Below are 13,984 nucleotides of genomic sequence, written 5' to 3' on the forward strand. Positions count from 1 at the left end.
TAATTAACCTCACCTGGAAATTCCATAATATTGCATAAATTAATTCCAATTCACATTTTATTTTAATTTTTTTTTCACTTTAAATTTACTAAAAGAATTATTTTTAAACTAGTTTAACTTGTTGAATCCATAAATTGATCAACATGCTAGTTTACAAACCAATTCGATTTCGAAAACATTGTTGCTAATGCAAGAGCACTAAATTGAACCCATGTCCCAAGTCCCAACCTAAAGATTTTTTATTAGACCCGTTCACTATAGCGCACAGTAGACACCTGCAAAATTTCAATTGCAGCATTTTCACGCAAACGACAGGCATCAATGAACCCAGTAATTTGAAGAGGTGATTCAAACTTTCCTGTTTAGCAAACTCCGAAGTTAAGCAAATTAGCCAACGATTTCGTAAATTGCCATAATATAACCACATAAGACTTCCATACAAAATATGATTAGCATAATCAGACAAAGTGAGAAAGTCAGCCAGTTGCCTACAATTGAATTGATTACTCCTCAACTGCAAATCCCCTTTCCACCTTTTCAGCAATCTAAAAATATAAATTGATAATCTGCAATATATCTTGGCTCAGGTCATTAACTTCTGTTGTCTCTGAGGTCTACTTTTGGGCTCTTGATCTTGATCTTGCTCCAGCTTTCTTTTTAAGTTCCCCAAATCTTCTTCACTCAGCTGGCCATTCAGTTTTTGGTTTAATGCATAAGCCTCTGCTAACTTTCTCTTGCACTCCTTGCTCGCAGAATCATGAGAAATCACTGGAGCAAAATATAGAATAAATAAACCACCAAACATAGGTGAAGTCATGGCAGATCAACTGGAAAAAACAAATTATAAAAGAAGGCAACCAAGAGGAAGTCTTTGGATGGTTGCTCGGTTGCTCCTACTTTGGGCATTTGGTAGCAGAGGTGGCAGCCCTGCAATTAATGGTTCTACTGCATAGAATATCTTATTTTTGTATGATTTATTTCTTTATATAGCAATATATATTACATTGTCTTTAGGCACTACTACTGAGTGAAAAAATAAATCCAATTGTAGGTCCCTTGATCAGAAAAAGACCAAATCCCTACAATCAGTTATATCTCACACTAAACGTAGAGCAAATCAAGACTAGGAATGCAGCTAGATAACTGACCTGGTTTTGGATAATCTCTTCCAATTATGCACTTTGCTTTAGTTTGAACACTTAGTGGTGCTGTCCATGGCTCATAGATATACTCCTTTGGCATGTCTGATTATTAAAATTCGATTATATATAACAAGGTAAACAGAGCCAAAACAAGAAGATGATATGTGAAGAAGCCTGAATTACCTTTCAATACCGGAAGAAAATGCCTTATGTAATTACCATTTGGGTCATACTTCTTCCCAAAAGATAAAGGCGAGTAGATACGATTATACTGGTCAGCACAAACACCATTTAATCTTAGAAGATCTCAGCTGAAATCCATTCAATTGCAACACAAAGTAGTAATATTTCAAAGCAAAAGCTTGATTCTTGGTAGCGCAACAAGAACCTCACTTTTTGTACAAGCAGGTGGCAGATAAAAAAATATGGACGAAAACATCTTTTACTTTCTGCTTAATTGAGATCAACTTATTTTATCATGTAAGGAAATCTGTTGAATCTAAGGAATGAAGCCAAGTGGGTTAACTGCATAAAATTATTCAAAATCAGTAAACAAGATTATTACAAACTTAACATCCTGATAGGAGTTCATCCTTTGTTTAAGGGGAATGTTAAACATTAATAATTCATGCAACAGTGGTGCAATAGATCCAGACTAAGGTTTAAAGGCTGGGATGCCAGTTACCACAAAGTACCAACAAATTGCAACAGTATAATGAAAATTGTATGCACAAATGATTTGTACCTGGTAAAAGAATGATGAACATGACAGCCATAGCCAATTCCCATTATTAATTGCCCAATCTGAATCAATCAAAAGTCTCTCAAAAACATCGCGCCCTTTTTCCCAATGCACAAACTATCAGCAGAAAAATCCATGTCAACTAAGGAAGAGATTATGAAAAAGAAAGAGAATGATATGCTGGCCATATACCAGATCACCACGAGTTAGAAAACAAGCAACACAATGCCGTGCTAGATGGTGCATCCAACCCCACTTGCGAAGCTACAAGAGCAAATATCTAAGTTTCAAATAAGCTGCCCATTTAATATATGTAACTGCAAACTAAACTTGACATTAAAAAATGATTTAGTAGTTTAGTCACAGACCTAACCTGAACCATGATTGCATCAATCCAAGGATATCCTGTTCTAGCTTCCCTCCAAGCTGCTAGCAATTCATTGTCATCATTCCAAGGTATCTACATTGCAATATAGTTAGTTCACTGAGGCTCCATGTAAGGAACCCATGCAGGAGAAAAGCCAAAAAAAAAAAAAAAAGTAGAAATGGGGAAAATGTAACTGGCAATTCAAGATAAGCGCACAAGAAATAAGAATAAACTAAGAATTAGCCTCTCATATTAGTAGTTAACAAAACTATTTTAAAGTTTGCTACTAGTTCACATTTCTAGTTCACATAGCTCTAGTCAAACCTTCTTTGGTAAAAACCATGTATCAACCAATTGACAAAGTATTATTGATTCTGCTCGAACCCCTTAGAAAGAGCTGTGATCTTCTTTACAAAATTAAATAAGTAAACTGATTCATTTGATATTGCAACATAGCTTGTAGATGGTGGGAAGTTCCAATGGTATTAATGAAAAGGCTGAAGAGTAACATGCTTCACAAAGGAAGAAAATCCTTGCCAGTATAGATGATCTTTTATCATCCTATCACAACTACAGGCTAGTATATATAGACACACACACACAAACACACATACAGAGAGACAGAATTTCTGCCAAAATTTACAGATGGAAAAAGAAGTTACTCGAATAAAATTATGCATGTTGTCTAAGGAAACAATGTGCAAGTGCTATTTGTACTTACCTGCTTGCATATTCTATTTCCCCTCATCTGATCAAAGTTAGGAGTGCCAAAAGCCACAGTGTAAAAGAAATCTCGCCACAACAACTGCCAAGGTTTGAGGCCAGACTTTAGTTTAGTGGTATCTGCGATCAGTATCATCTAAGATAATGAAATTAAAACTGACCTGGCCAACAAGAGAAACTGGTGGTGAAGTGTGCTTTCGGACATTTTTATAGACATCTTGAAGACATTGGTAGAAATATCTGGAAGAGAGACAGCCAAACTACAAACATATTGCAAAATTGGCAAGGAAAATGAAGAAATGATCAAAGAATTAATAGCACATGATCAAGTTGCTAAATCCTTCCAGTGTGCATGTTATAATCCTTGCATCAACTGTAAGAGATGCTAACAACCAATATAAATTATTCTGTTTTTGACTAGAGATTTTAGCAAATTATACAAACCATTGTGTTTGTAACTCACTTTCAAGTATGGAGATAGCACAGTAGTTGCTGGTTTCACAAACGCTGAAGGGTCACCCTTAGGTTTCTCAAAATTTGCCACCCACTCCTGCAATATCAAGAAAAAGTAAGCTGCATAATTGCCACTTCCACGTCCTACAAAAGGGAAATTGAAGACCCTTCAAGTTAAACACACAAAATTAAGTAAGTGAGGTGAATGTGAAATTCAAAATCAGATTAAAGTTTGACAGACAAAAGGCAGCCAAAAAGTCATGTCACCTGTTGAAAACCACACAAGGAATATATAAGAACAATATCTAGTACATCCAATGTGATTCTTTTTGAATGAGTTCCCACTACACAAATAGAGTCATGCATCACTTGCCCATGAAAGGGAGATCATGGGATGACCCTCTTAACCCAACACAAAACTTTACAAACCCCAACAATTACCAATTTGACCAAGCCAACCCATACTGTTCCAGGAGCCATGCCATGTACAAATAGAAGAAAAAGCTTAAACACACAGGTCGTACATCACATCTCACCCAAAAGTTAATGTTAATACCTAAGTCATGAGCTAATACCATAGATATAAACCATTCATGGTACTAACTACTGGAAGATCTCAGAATTAATCGTACAGATAAAGAATCATATCCGATTACTGGATAAAAAAATTATTATTTAAAAAAATATCTGCGCTACAACACATCAGAGAACAAATGAACCTTTGCAGGAAAATGAAAGGCATCAACCATTTATTTTTGCAATCATCAGCTACATGTGGGAATCAAAAGAGAATTCACTAAATGATATAACAAATACCATACCTTGTTATTGATTGATTCTCTTAACCTCTTCAATGCTTCTGATTCACCACCTCTAAAAGGAGTCCATTCATACTGCAAACAAATCTCATATTAGCACTAAGTTCAAAAAAAAAGCAAATTTTTCAGTACATCGGTAATTTCATACTTGCTCAATGTCTTCATAGCCAAGCTCTTCTACTGTTGGAACTTTTGAAATCTCACAGCTTCCAATTTCCCCAACACAAGGAAGAGAGGAAATTGTGGTTGAAATTGGTGATGATGCCCATGAGGGTTGTCCAGCAACCTTTACAAATGATTGGTAACTCAGAGGCGGCTTTCCTCCATTCTTTTGGACAGAAATCGTTGCAATATAACAAACTAGCCAATATTAGCATAGCAAAAACCGGAGACTTGATATTAAACTTCCCAGGACTAGTTTACATGCAAGAAACAAAAACGCTTCCAAAATAATGTAAAAGGGAGGGTGGTGGTGGGGAGGGGGAAAGTAGGAACACAAATGAATTTAAGATTGTTACTTTCCCTTACCTTTTGTATGATATCCTGAGGATTGAAAAGGGTATGACTCACTGGAGAGAAAACTTCAATTCCAGCTGAAGAGGCATAATCCTGACAAAACAAGCTCTATCTCACTACCAGCTAATACTCAACTACAATGATCACATTCTTACAAACGATAACTAAACTGTTTTTATCTAATACTAACAAAGGCATGCATAGAAAGAGGTTAATGAAGGGAAAGTTACTTTGGGGCTTACCTTCACTTTAATATCTAAAGCTTGGTAATATGGATCTGTATCATATTCAAAGCAAAGTTTTTTCACATCCCACTGCAAGAACAACAAGAAGATAAGTGAACGGGCTCAATTCTTGAGATAGAGAGAGAGAGAGAGAGAGAGGCTCTCACTTCCTTCAAGCACCGAATCAAAACCTGACTAGGCTCTCCCTTGAAGACCAGCAACCTCGAGCCAAGCTTTTTGAGGCTCAAATCGAGATCCACTAGACTCTCCAACAAGAACCTGATACGGTTTATGCCCGCACGGGTCGAACCAAGAGAGAAAGCTTTGGGATCAGGCTCCATGTAATGCGGGTCAATAACAAAGACTGGGTAAAGAAAATTGGACCCTTTGGAAGCATACTCCAGAGCCGGGTTGTCGTGGATCCGAAGGCCCTTCCGAAACCAAATGAGAGAAGACGACCCGGACGCCATGTTTAATGGGTTGCGATACAGAGGCGTAGAGAGAGAGAATGGCAATGGCATACGCGTAGGGGCGGTAAAGAGATGATCGCGAGAGGGATCAATGAATGTTTAGTGAAATTTGGGAGGGAAGGGCAGTCATTGAAGCGGTTAACAAGGCGCCACGTTGTGCGTTTAAAAGTGCAAGACGTTGGACGATAACTTGTGTGGTCGAACTTGAAGGTAAAAGATTTGAAACGTCTGCGCATTATAAAATTATAAATATTTTTTTTTTGTTATAATTTTACTAGCTGAATACTGGTGTTATATATATATAAAGAAAATTAGGTTATTAAATTAATATTAATTAAAAAAATTATTTTTAATTAAAAAATTTTTAATATTATTATTTAAAATATTAAAATTTTAAAATATTAACAATAAATTCTTATTAAATAAGTTGACAGTTACTCTCAAATAAATAACCTTAATAGCTATAAGATTTTTTTTAATAGTTACAAATTATTCTTTATATAAAATAATAATAATAATAATAATAATAATTAAATTATTTTAAAATAATAAAAATAATATTAAAATAAATTAAAATTTATTAAATGTATAAAAGAGAGACTCTTAATAAATATTTTTATTTCACTTAAGTGCTTTTAAATTTTTTTTATTTACTCTATTTTTTTATTATTTTTAAAACATTAGTAATAAATTTTGATCAAATAAATTGATTACTTTAATAGCCATAAATCTTTTTTAATGGTCATAATTTACTCTTTATATATATAATAATAATTATTATTATTATTATTATTATTAAATCATCTTAAAATAATAAAAATAAAATAATATTTAAATAAATTAAAATTTATTAAATATATAAGAGGGAGAAAGAAATTTTTTAAATGTTTATTTTCCTTCAAAGTAAATATCAATTTTAATTTTACTATTATTTATGTTTTTAAATTAAAAATTAGAAAATATAATAACGTGTGATAATTATATTTAGTAATTTTATATTATAGCTATTTATAAAATATAAAAATAACTTAATTTTAACTTGTCTCTTTTAAAAAAAAATTAAAAATTAATTGATAAGTATTACCTTTAATAATTATATATGTTTAAAAGAAAATCCAATTATTAATTTCTTACAAAAATTTAAATATTCTCTGTTCTAATTTGGAATAGATATTTTGAAAGAAATTAACTTTCAATTATAGTAATAATTGGATAATTATGATAATATTCATTGAATTTTAAAATTAAATGTCTTGAGTTGTCAAATTATCAACAATTAAACACTAAAAACATGTTTTGGTTTAACTGTTGAATACAACTGATAGTTGTTAGCTGATAACTGTTACTGTTAGCTGATAGCTGATTTATGTTAAATGTTTGATAAAACTATATTTAGCTGATAGCTGTTAACTGATAGCTGATTTATATTAAGTATTTGGTAAAACTATATGTAGCTGTTGCTGTTGATATGTGAAATGATAAATAAGGATATATATCATATAATTTATTTTATTATTTAAATAAATATAAAATTATAAATTTATTATATTATATTATTTATTTTATTATTAAATTAAATATATAATTATTAAATTAATATATTATATCATTTATTATATTATTAAAATAAATATATAATTATTAATCTATCGTATAATATCATTTATTTTATTATTGAAATAAGAAAATAATTATTTAAAAAAAATTAAATAATTTTAAAAATATAGATAAAATAATAAAGTAATTATTATTGTTAATAAAAAAATTTATAATTAATTTTAAGTATTTAGATATAAATAAATATTTTATATTTTATATTATTAATAAAAAATATTTTAACAAAGTTGAAATACGTTAATTAAAATGTTAAAATTATAAATAAAAAAGATAAAAGTATTAATAATATTAATTTTTAAATTAAATAAAAAATAATAATATAATCAAAATAAAAAATAAAATCAAATTAGCTATCAGCTGATAAGAAACAGTTCTAAAAATATAGCTGATACAAACTGCAGCTGATGGGTATTATATCAGTTGCCCATCAGCTATGAACTTTATTTTTTTAAGCTTGTCAAATACTCTACTTCACCTATTTAGGTGTTTATCAGCCATCAGCTACACGCAACAGATAAACTAAACGCCCCTAAATTTAATTACAGTAAATATATTTAAAAATATTTTACTTTCCTTCAAAGTAACTGTCATTGATGTTTTTAAATTAAAAATTATGAAACCTCGTGATAGTAATCAATAATTTTTTATTATTTAAATTTAGAATATCAAAATAATTAAAAATTATATTTAAAAAATTAAAATATATAATAATTATATATTACAACTATTTAAAAAATAAATAAAAATTTATCATCAATAAATTTAATCAAAAATCGCTACTCGGTACAAATGTGAAAAATTTTAAATCCTATATTCTCTTTGCAAAAATCTAGATAACTTATTTGCAAAAATCTAGATAACTTATTCATCAGGAAGATATGATGGAATATATATATAAAATTAGTATATATATTTATTGGATATAATTAAAAATTAATCTAATTAATTTTTAATTTTTTTTATCTCTAGTTGAATTAAATTTTTTAGGCATTAATAGTAATAATAATAATAATAATAATAATAACTATTTATTATAATATTAATGTGTAATAATTAAATAATTTATAATTTATAGAATTAATAACTTAATTACTATTTAAATAAATTATACAATTAATTAATAAAAAATAGAGAGAATTTAATAAAATTACTTGACACATATATATATTAAAAAAATTTCTAAATAATAATAAAACAATATAATATGATTAATATTAATTAAAGTAATAATAATAATAATTATTCATTAATTATATTATAAAAAATATCGAAAAAATAATAAAAATTAAATATTAATATAAATTTATTATTTATCATAATTATGAAAATATAATTTTATTTATTTTTTCATAATTCATTATATATATAATATTTAATATATAATTGAAAGTATTTTTTTATTAAATGCATATTAAAAGAAGATAAATAAAAATAAAATAACATTAAAGTAAATTAAAATTTATTAAATATATAAAAAGAGATAGTGTAAAGTATTTAACTCTATATGATTACTTTTATATTATAATTTTAAATTATTTTATTAGTTTTAAGAATAATAGTAACAGTAATAATAATTTACATTAATTATTATAATTATTAAATATAATAATTTCTATATGATAAATATTGACAGTACTAAAATTTAGAATGTCATGTGATAGTAGTAAGGGGAAATATTTTTCTTATTTTATAATGCTACATGGTAGTATTAAGATTTAGAATGCCACATAACAATAGTAAGAAAAAATCTCCATGCTTTATATATAGACTATGCTTTAAAGCATATGCGTTGCATAGGGGTGAGCACTATTCGGTTTGAATTAAATAAACCAAATTAAATTGCCTTAATTATGTAATTTAGTTCAATAATAATAAAAATAATAATTTATTATAATATTAATGTGTAATAATTAAATAATTTGTAATTTATAGAATTAATAACTTAATTATTATTTAAAGAAATCATATAATTAATTAATAAAAAATAGAGATAATTTAATGAAATTAATTGGCATATATATATATATTAAAAAAGTTTCTAAATAATAATAAAATAATATAATATGATTAATATTAACTAAAGTAATAATAATTATTATTTATTAATTATATTATAAAAAATATCAAAAAATAATAAAAATTAAATATTAATATAAATTTCTTATTTAACATAATTATAAAAATAAAATTTTATTTATTTTTTTATAATTCATTATATATATATATATAATATTTAATATATAATTGAAAATATGTCTTTATTAAATGCATATTAAAAGAAGATAAATAAAAATAAAATAATATTAAAGTAAATTAAAATTTATTAAATATATAAAAAGGGAGAGAAGACAAAATATTTAACTCTATGTGATTACTTTTATATTATAATTTTAAATTATTTTATTAATTTTAAGATATATAATTTTTAAACTTTTATAATTAAATAAAATAATTAAAAATTTAAAAATTTTTAAATGAGAAATTTATAAAATTATTAAAATATATATTGTATTTTTAATTAGTTAGCCATAAAAATGGTAGTAATAATAGTAATAGTAAATATATTTAATTGTAATAGTAATAATTACTTATTATTATAATTATTAAATATAATAATTTCTATATAGTAAATGTTGGTAGCACTAAAATTTAGAATGTCATGTGGTAATAGTAAGAAAAAATAGAAATATTCTTACTTTATAATGCTACATGGTAGTATTAAAATTTAGAATGCTATATAACAATAGTAAGGAAAAACCTCCATACTTTATATATAAACTAGACTTTAAAGCACATGCGTTGCATAAGGGTAAACACTATTCAGTTTGAACTAAATAAATCGAATTAAACTGCCTTAATTATGTAATTCAGTTCGATTCGATTTTGCATTTTAAGAACTTTAATTATTTCGGTTCGGTTCAGTTTTGGAGAAAGAAAAATTGATTGAGCCGAACCAAACCGAATTAAATTACTTTATTGATTTTTAAATTAATTTATTTTTATAGGAAATTTATGAATTATATTTAATTATATATATAAATTATTTAATTTCATTGATTAATGGTTATTAGGTTCAAACTCAAGTCAAAGTCAGACCAAATAACTTGAAAATCAATTCTAAATTAAAAAATATCCAAACTCAAAAATCAATATGTTCAAACTGAATTGAATTGAAATAGAGTAGTTCGGTCTAATTTGATTTTTCATTCATTTTGGTTCGGTTCAGTTTTTAAAATATAATAATTCGATTAATTCGATTCGATTTGGTTCGATTTGAATCAAATACTTAGCTTTAACAGTGCACATATATCAAATTAAAGAAATGAAATATAATATTAAAATGTATATAATTTATTATTATAAATATACTATGTATTACATATTTAATTGTGTATAAACATATGATTACATAAAAATTATATAATGTATCTATAAAATATGACAAATAAATTTATACAAATATTTTTGCTTCATTCTTTTTTATTTAGTACATTTGATATAATTTTTTGCTCAATTATTATTAAAATTTAATTAAAATCATGTTAAAGTAATAAAATAAGTTCTAACCTTTGTAATTCCATTTTTACGATGTCAATTTTTTTCAATTATGAAAAATAGTTTTGTTGTATGAAAATTTTTATTATGATTTATACTTTTTGCGTATTTACTTTAATTTTACTTATTTAATTAATACATTAATTTACCTTTACCTAACCATGTAATAAAAGTGACCTTTAGATTTTTCTTATGGAAGATTATGTTAGTTTGACTTTTATTTAGCTTTTAATTTTTTTATTTTAATTAATTTTTTATTGTCATTCCTAATATTAATAGATTTTTTATTATATTAATTTTTTTAAAATTATTTGATAAGATTTCTATATTAATTAATTAATTAATAAATTTGTAACAATAATAATTAAATTAAGTAATTATATTAAATGTATAATTTTCCAACAAAACCTTCGATGAAATTTGATTATAATGGCAATGTAAGTAGGTCACTTTGGCAACCATTCCAGCACTATACTCTATAAATTATAGCTATATTTTTGGTATTATCATAGAATTATAAGTGAATAAGAATTATTTTTAATATTTTAAGTTAATTAGTAATTGGAGATATTAAAGCGTGTTCAAAAGTTCGCTATATCGTTCGTACATTTATAAATTATGGATAATTAAATAATAAAAAATTTTAGACATTCACTATTATTTTTAATTTTAGTTAAAATAAATATTTTATTGTTAAATTTTAATAATACCTTTTTCTATATGATTTTATTTGAAAGATTAAATTAATTTGTAGATATTTTATAAATTAAATACAAGTCCTAAATACATTAGGATTAAATTTAAAATAATAAATTGAAGTCCTAAACAATTTAGAACTTCTAAACAATTTACAAATCTAAGCATAAGCACCAATAGCAATAGGGTACTTGCTCTTGCAGTCGGCCTTATTAGTTCAGCAGACACCGTTAGATAAACCGCCTGCTTGCATGAGATCACATGATAATCGTCCGATCGTCGTAAACATTTACTTAAATTCGACTCAAAAAAGCCTCTTGATCACTTCATTCACTCAAATCAAATTCTCGTTCTGAACAAACCTCTTGTTTATGCATTAATAATGGCAATCACGAGATTCAAGAAAGGCAGTAAGGTGGAGGTATTTAGCAAGAAAGAGGTCTGTACTGGCGCTTGGCTTTGTGCTGAAGTGATCTCTGGGAATGGGCATACATATAGTGTGAAATATGGCTGGTTTCCATCGACTGACAAACCAGTTGTGGAAAGGGTGCCAAGGAAGGCAATTAGGCCCTGCCCACCTCCTGTGCAAGGGGTCGATCATTGGGTTTCTGGTGATCTTGTTGAGGTTTTTCACAACCTCTCTTGGAAAACAGCAAGGATAGTGATGGTTATGGGCAAGAACAACGTTTTGGTTAGAATGCTTGGCATGTCTGAAGGTTTGCGGATCCATAAATCTCATTTAAGGGTTCGACAGTGCTGGCAAGATGGTAAATGGATTGTAGTTGGAAGGGTAATTTTTCTAATTCTACACTTGTTCGTCTGGAGAATTATATCCGTTTAATTATTTATTATCCTCTGTTCAACTTACGTTACCTAATTATCACTCTCTGTTGGCGTTTAAAACAGGGTTTGGAGATCAGTGGCACGCCTATGGGTAAAGGACAGCCAAATACGCTGTTAAATCACTATGCTGGAGATGATTACTGTCCTGTTGAAAAAAGAACAAGAACATTGAAGAGAGGATCACCACTTGGCTTGTATGATCTTGAAGCTCATCCAGTAACTGCTCAAAAGAAGAGACTGATTGGAAAAGAAGGTAGCCATCATCGAATTTGTACAATTCATCCATGTCCAACTCTTGAAAAGGATATGGTTGTTTACCCAGATGAAATAATGGGCAGAAATCATGTTCTCTCTTCCTTTAATGTATCAACAGCTGAGTTTTCTAGAGTGGATGAAAGTGGGGGAAGTGATAGTTTTCTTGTAAAGCCCTCAAGACCTGCGCATACTAATAGTTGTACATCCTCTGTTGGTAGTTGCAGTTCTATGGGCGATGATTATCAAAACCTTTCCTTTAGATTTTCTATACCACACAGTAACAAGATAGAGGATTGCTATTGTGATGCTGAATCATCTTCAGGAGTGGATTATGCGAAAGAAGGACGTTTACTTTCTTCAGATGCTCGAATGGGAGTAGAACTCCATAGGTCAGAATTGTCTACATATTGTTCTGCTATTCAGGATTTGTATGCTTTGGGGCCTTTGCGTTGGGAAGATGAAGCAAAATTGACAAATCTACGGCAAATGCTTCATATTTCAGATGATGAGCACTTGATGGTGCTAAGAAATTTGTTACCAGCTAATAGTCTTCTTGTCAGCTGACTTGATTTAGTCTCTTTTTTCTCCTTCTAGATATGTTTTCCTTCATTGATGTCAAGATGTTGTAAAGGACTAAATGGCATGAAAGAAATGTATAATCTAGAATTTATTTGTTTATCTTTTGATTTACCAAGTTACCACATCTTATTCCTATTTTTCCTTAATTTTTCTTTTCAATTTTTTTTTATTTAATTGGCTGAATGTATATTTAAATTTCAACAACATGAATCACAATAGTCATTTGAAGTTATTGTTTCTAATGTGTATTTGCCTATTTGGTAATCTTTCCCTAATTGTTAATTATCAGAATTTGTGGGATGAGACAGATTATTTATTTATTTTTTCAATGTCAAAATGAATGTCCTTTGCAAGTCCTCCAAAGCTTTGTATGAGGTTAAACATTTGTGAATTGCATTGCATGGTGTTGTTTCTGATATTCAAGAACTGGAATTTTTAGGAATTACCACATTTTCTTGTTTTTTTGCTTTTGACATGATCATTCTATGAGATTTCCCATCAAACCTTTTTCATATCCTGTAATGTATGATGTAATTTTTATAGTTGAGAGAAAAAATAAAATCATGAATGGATTTGGGCCAAAAGAAAGTGACCCAGCAAGCTCAGCGCCAAGCCAAACGAGATGGGCTTGAGAAGCCTGCTAGGCCCAATAGGCTCACTGTAGACCCTTATTTTGTGATGAGCATGTGCATTGAGGCCGTGGGAAACCCGATGATGAAAAATTATATGACTGTAAGATGTAATTGGAGGCATGGAGCTGAATTATTAATTCCGTGGCATGATCTTGAAAAAAATAAAAATAATAATAAAATTTTGGGGAAATTAATTTAATTAAATTTAAATAAAATTTTATTTTGTTTAAATTTAATATGGGTAGTTCTTAAATGGATCTAATTAAGTTTAATTGGGCTCTATGGGCCTAAGAAAGCCTAGTTAGGAATTTTAAATGGGACCCATTTAATTATTTTCTAAAAATTAAAATAA

At 27.8% G+C, this 13,984-nt stretch overlaps 2 protein-coding genes across 2 annotated transcripts; one reads left to right on the top strand and one right to left on the bottom strand.

Annotated features, from left to right (window-relative positions):
- Positions 1-398: 398 nt before the first annotated feature.
- LOC110646968 ((6-4)DNA photolyase) lies at positions 399-5,591 on the bottom strand. Its single transcript, XM_021800592.2, has 14 exons — positions 5,153-5,591; positions 5,004-5,075; positions 4,774-4,854; positions 4,394-4,573; positions 4,249-4,320; positions 3,438-3,524; positions 3,136-3,234; positions 2,973-3,056; positions 2,258-2,344; positions 2,077-2,148; positions 1,888-2,001; positions 1,326-1,413; positions 1,149-1,244; positions 399-768 (listed from the first exon to the last, which is right to left on the bottom strand). The coding sequence occupies exons 1-14, from the start codon at positions 5,504-5,506 to the stop codon at positions 584-586; spliced, it is 1,671 nt and encodes a 556-aa protein (XP_021656284.2). The 5' UTR covers positions 5,507-5,591; the 3' UTR covers positions 399-583.
- A 6,076-nt stretch (positions 5,592-11,667) lies between these two features.
- LOC131183781 (uncharacterized) lies at positions 11,668-12,985 on the top strand. Its single transcript, XM_058154367.1, has 2 exons — positions 11,668-12,113; positions 12,230-12,985. Exons 1-2 carry the CDS (start codon positions 11,706-11,708, stop codon positions 12,983-12,985), a joined length of 1,164 nt encoding a protein of 387 aa, XP_058010350.1. The 5' UTR covers positions 11,668-11,705.
- Positions 12,986-13,984: the final 999 nt, after the last annotated feature.

Source organism: Hevea brasiliensis, chromosome 1, assembly GCF_030052815.1.
Source record: "Hevea brasiliensis isolate MT/VB/25A 57/8 chromosome 1, ASM3005281v1, whole genome shotgun sequence".
NCBI classification, from domain to species: Eukaryota; Viridiplantae; Streptophyta; class Magnoliopsida; order Malpighiales; family Euphorbiaceae; genus Hevea; species Hevea brasiliensis.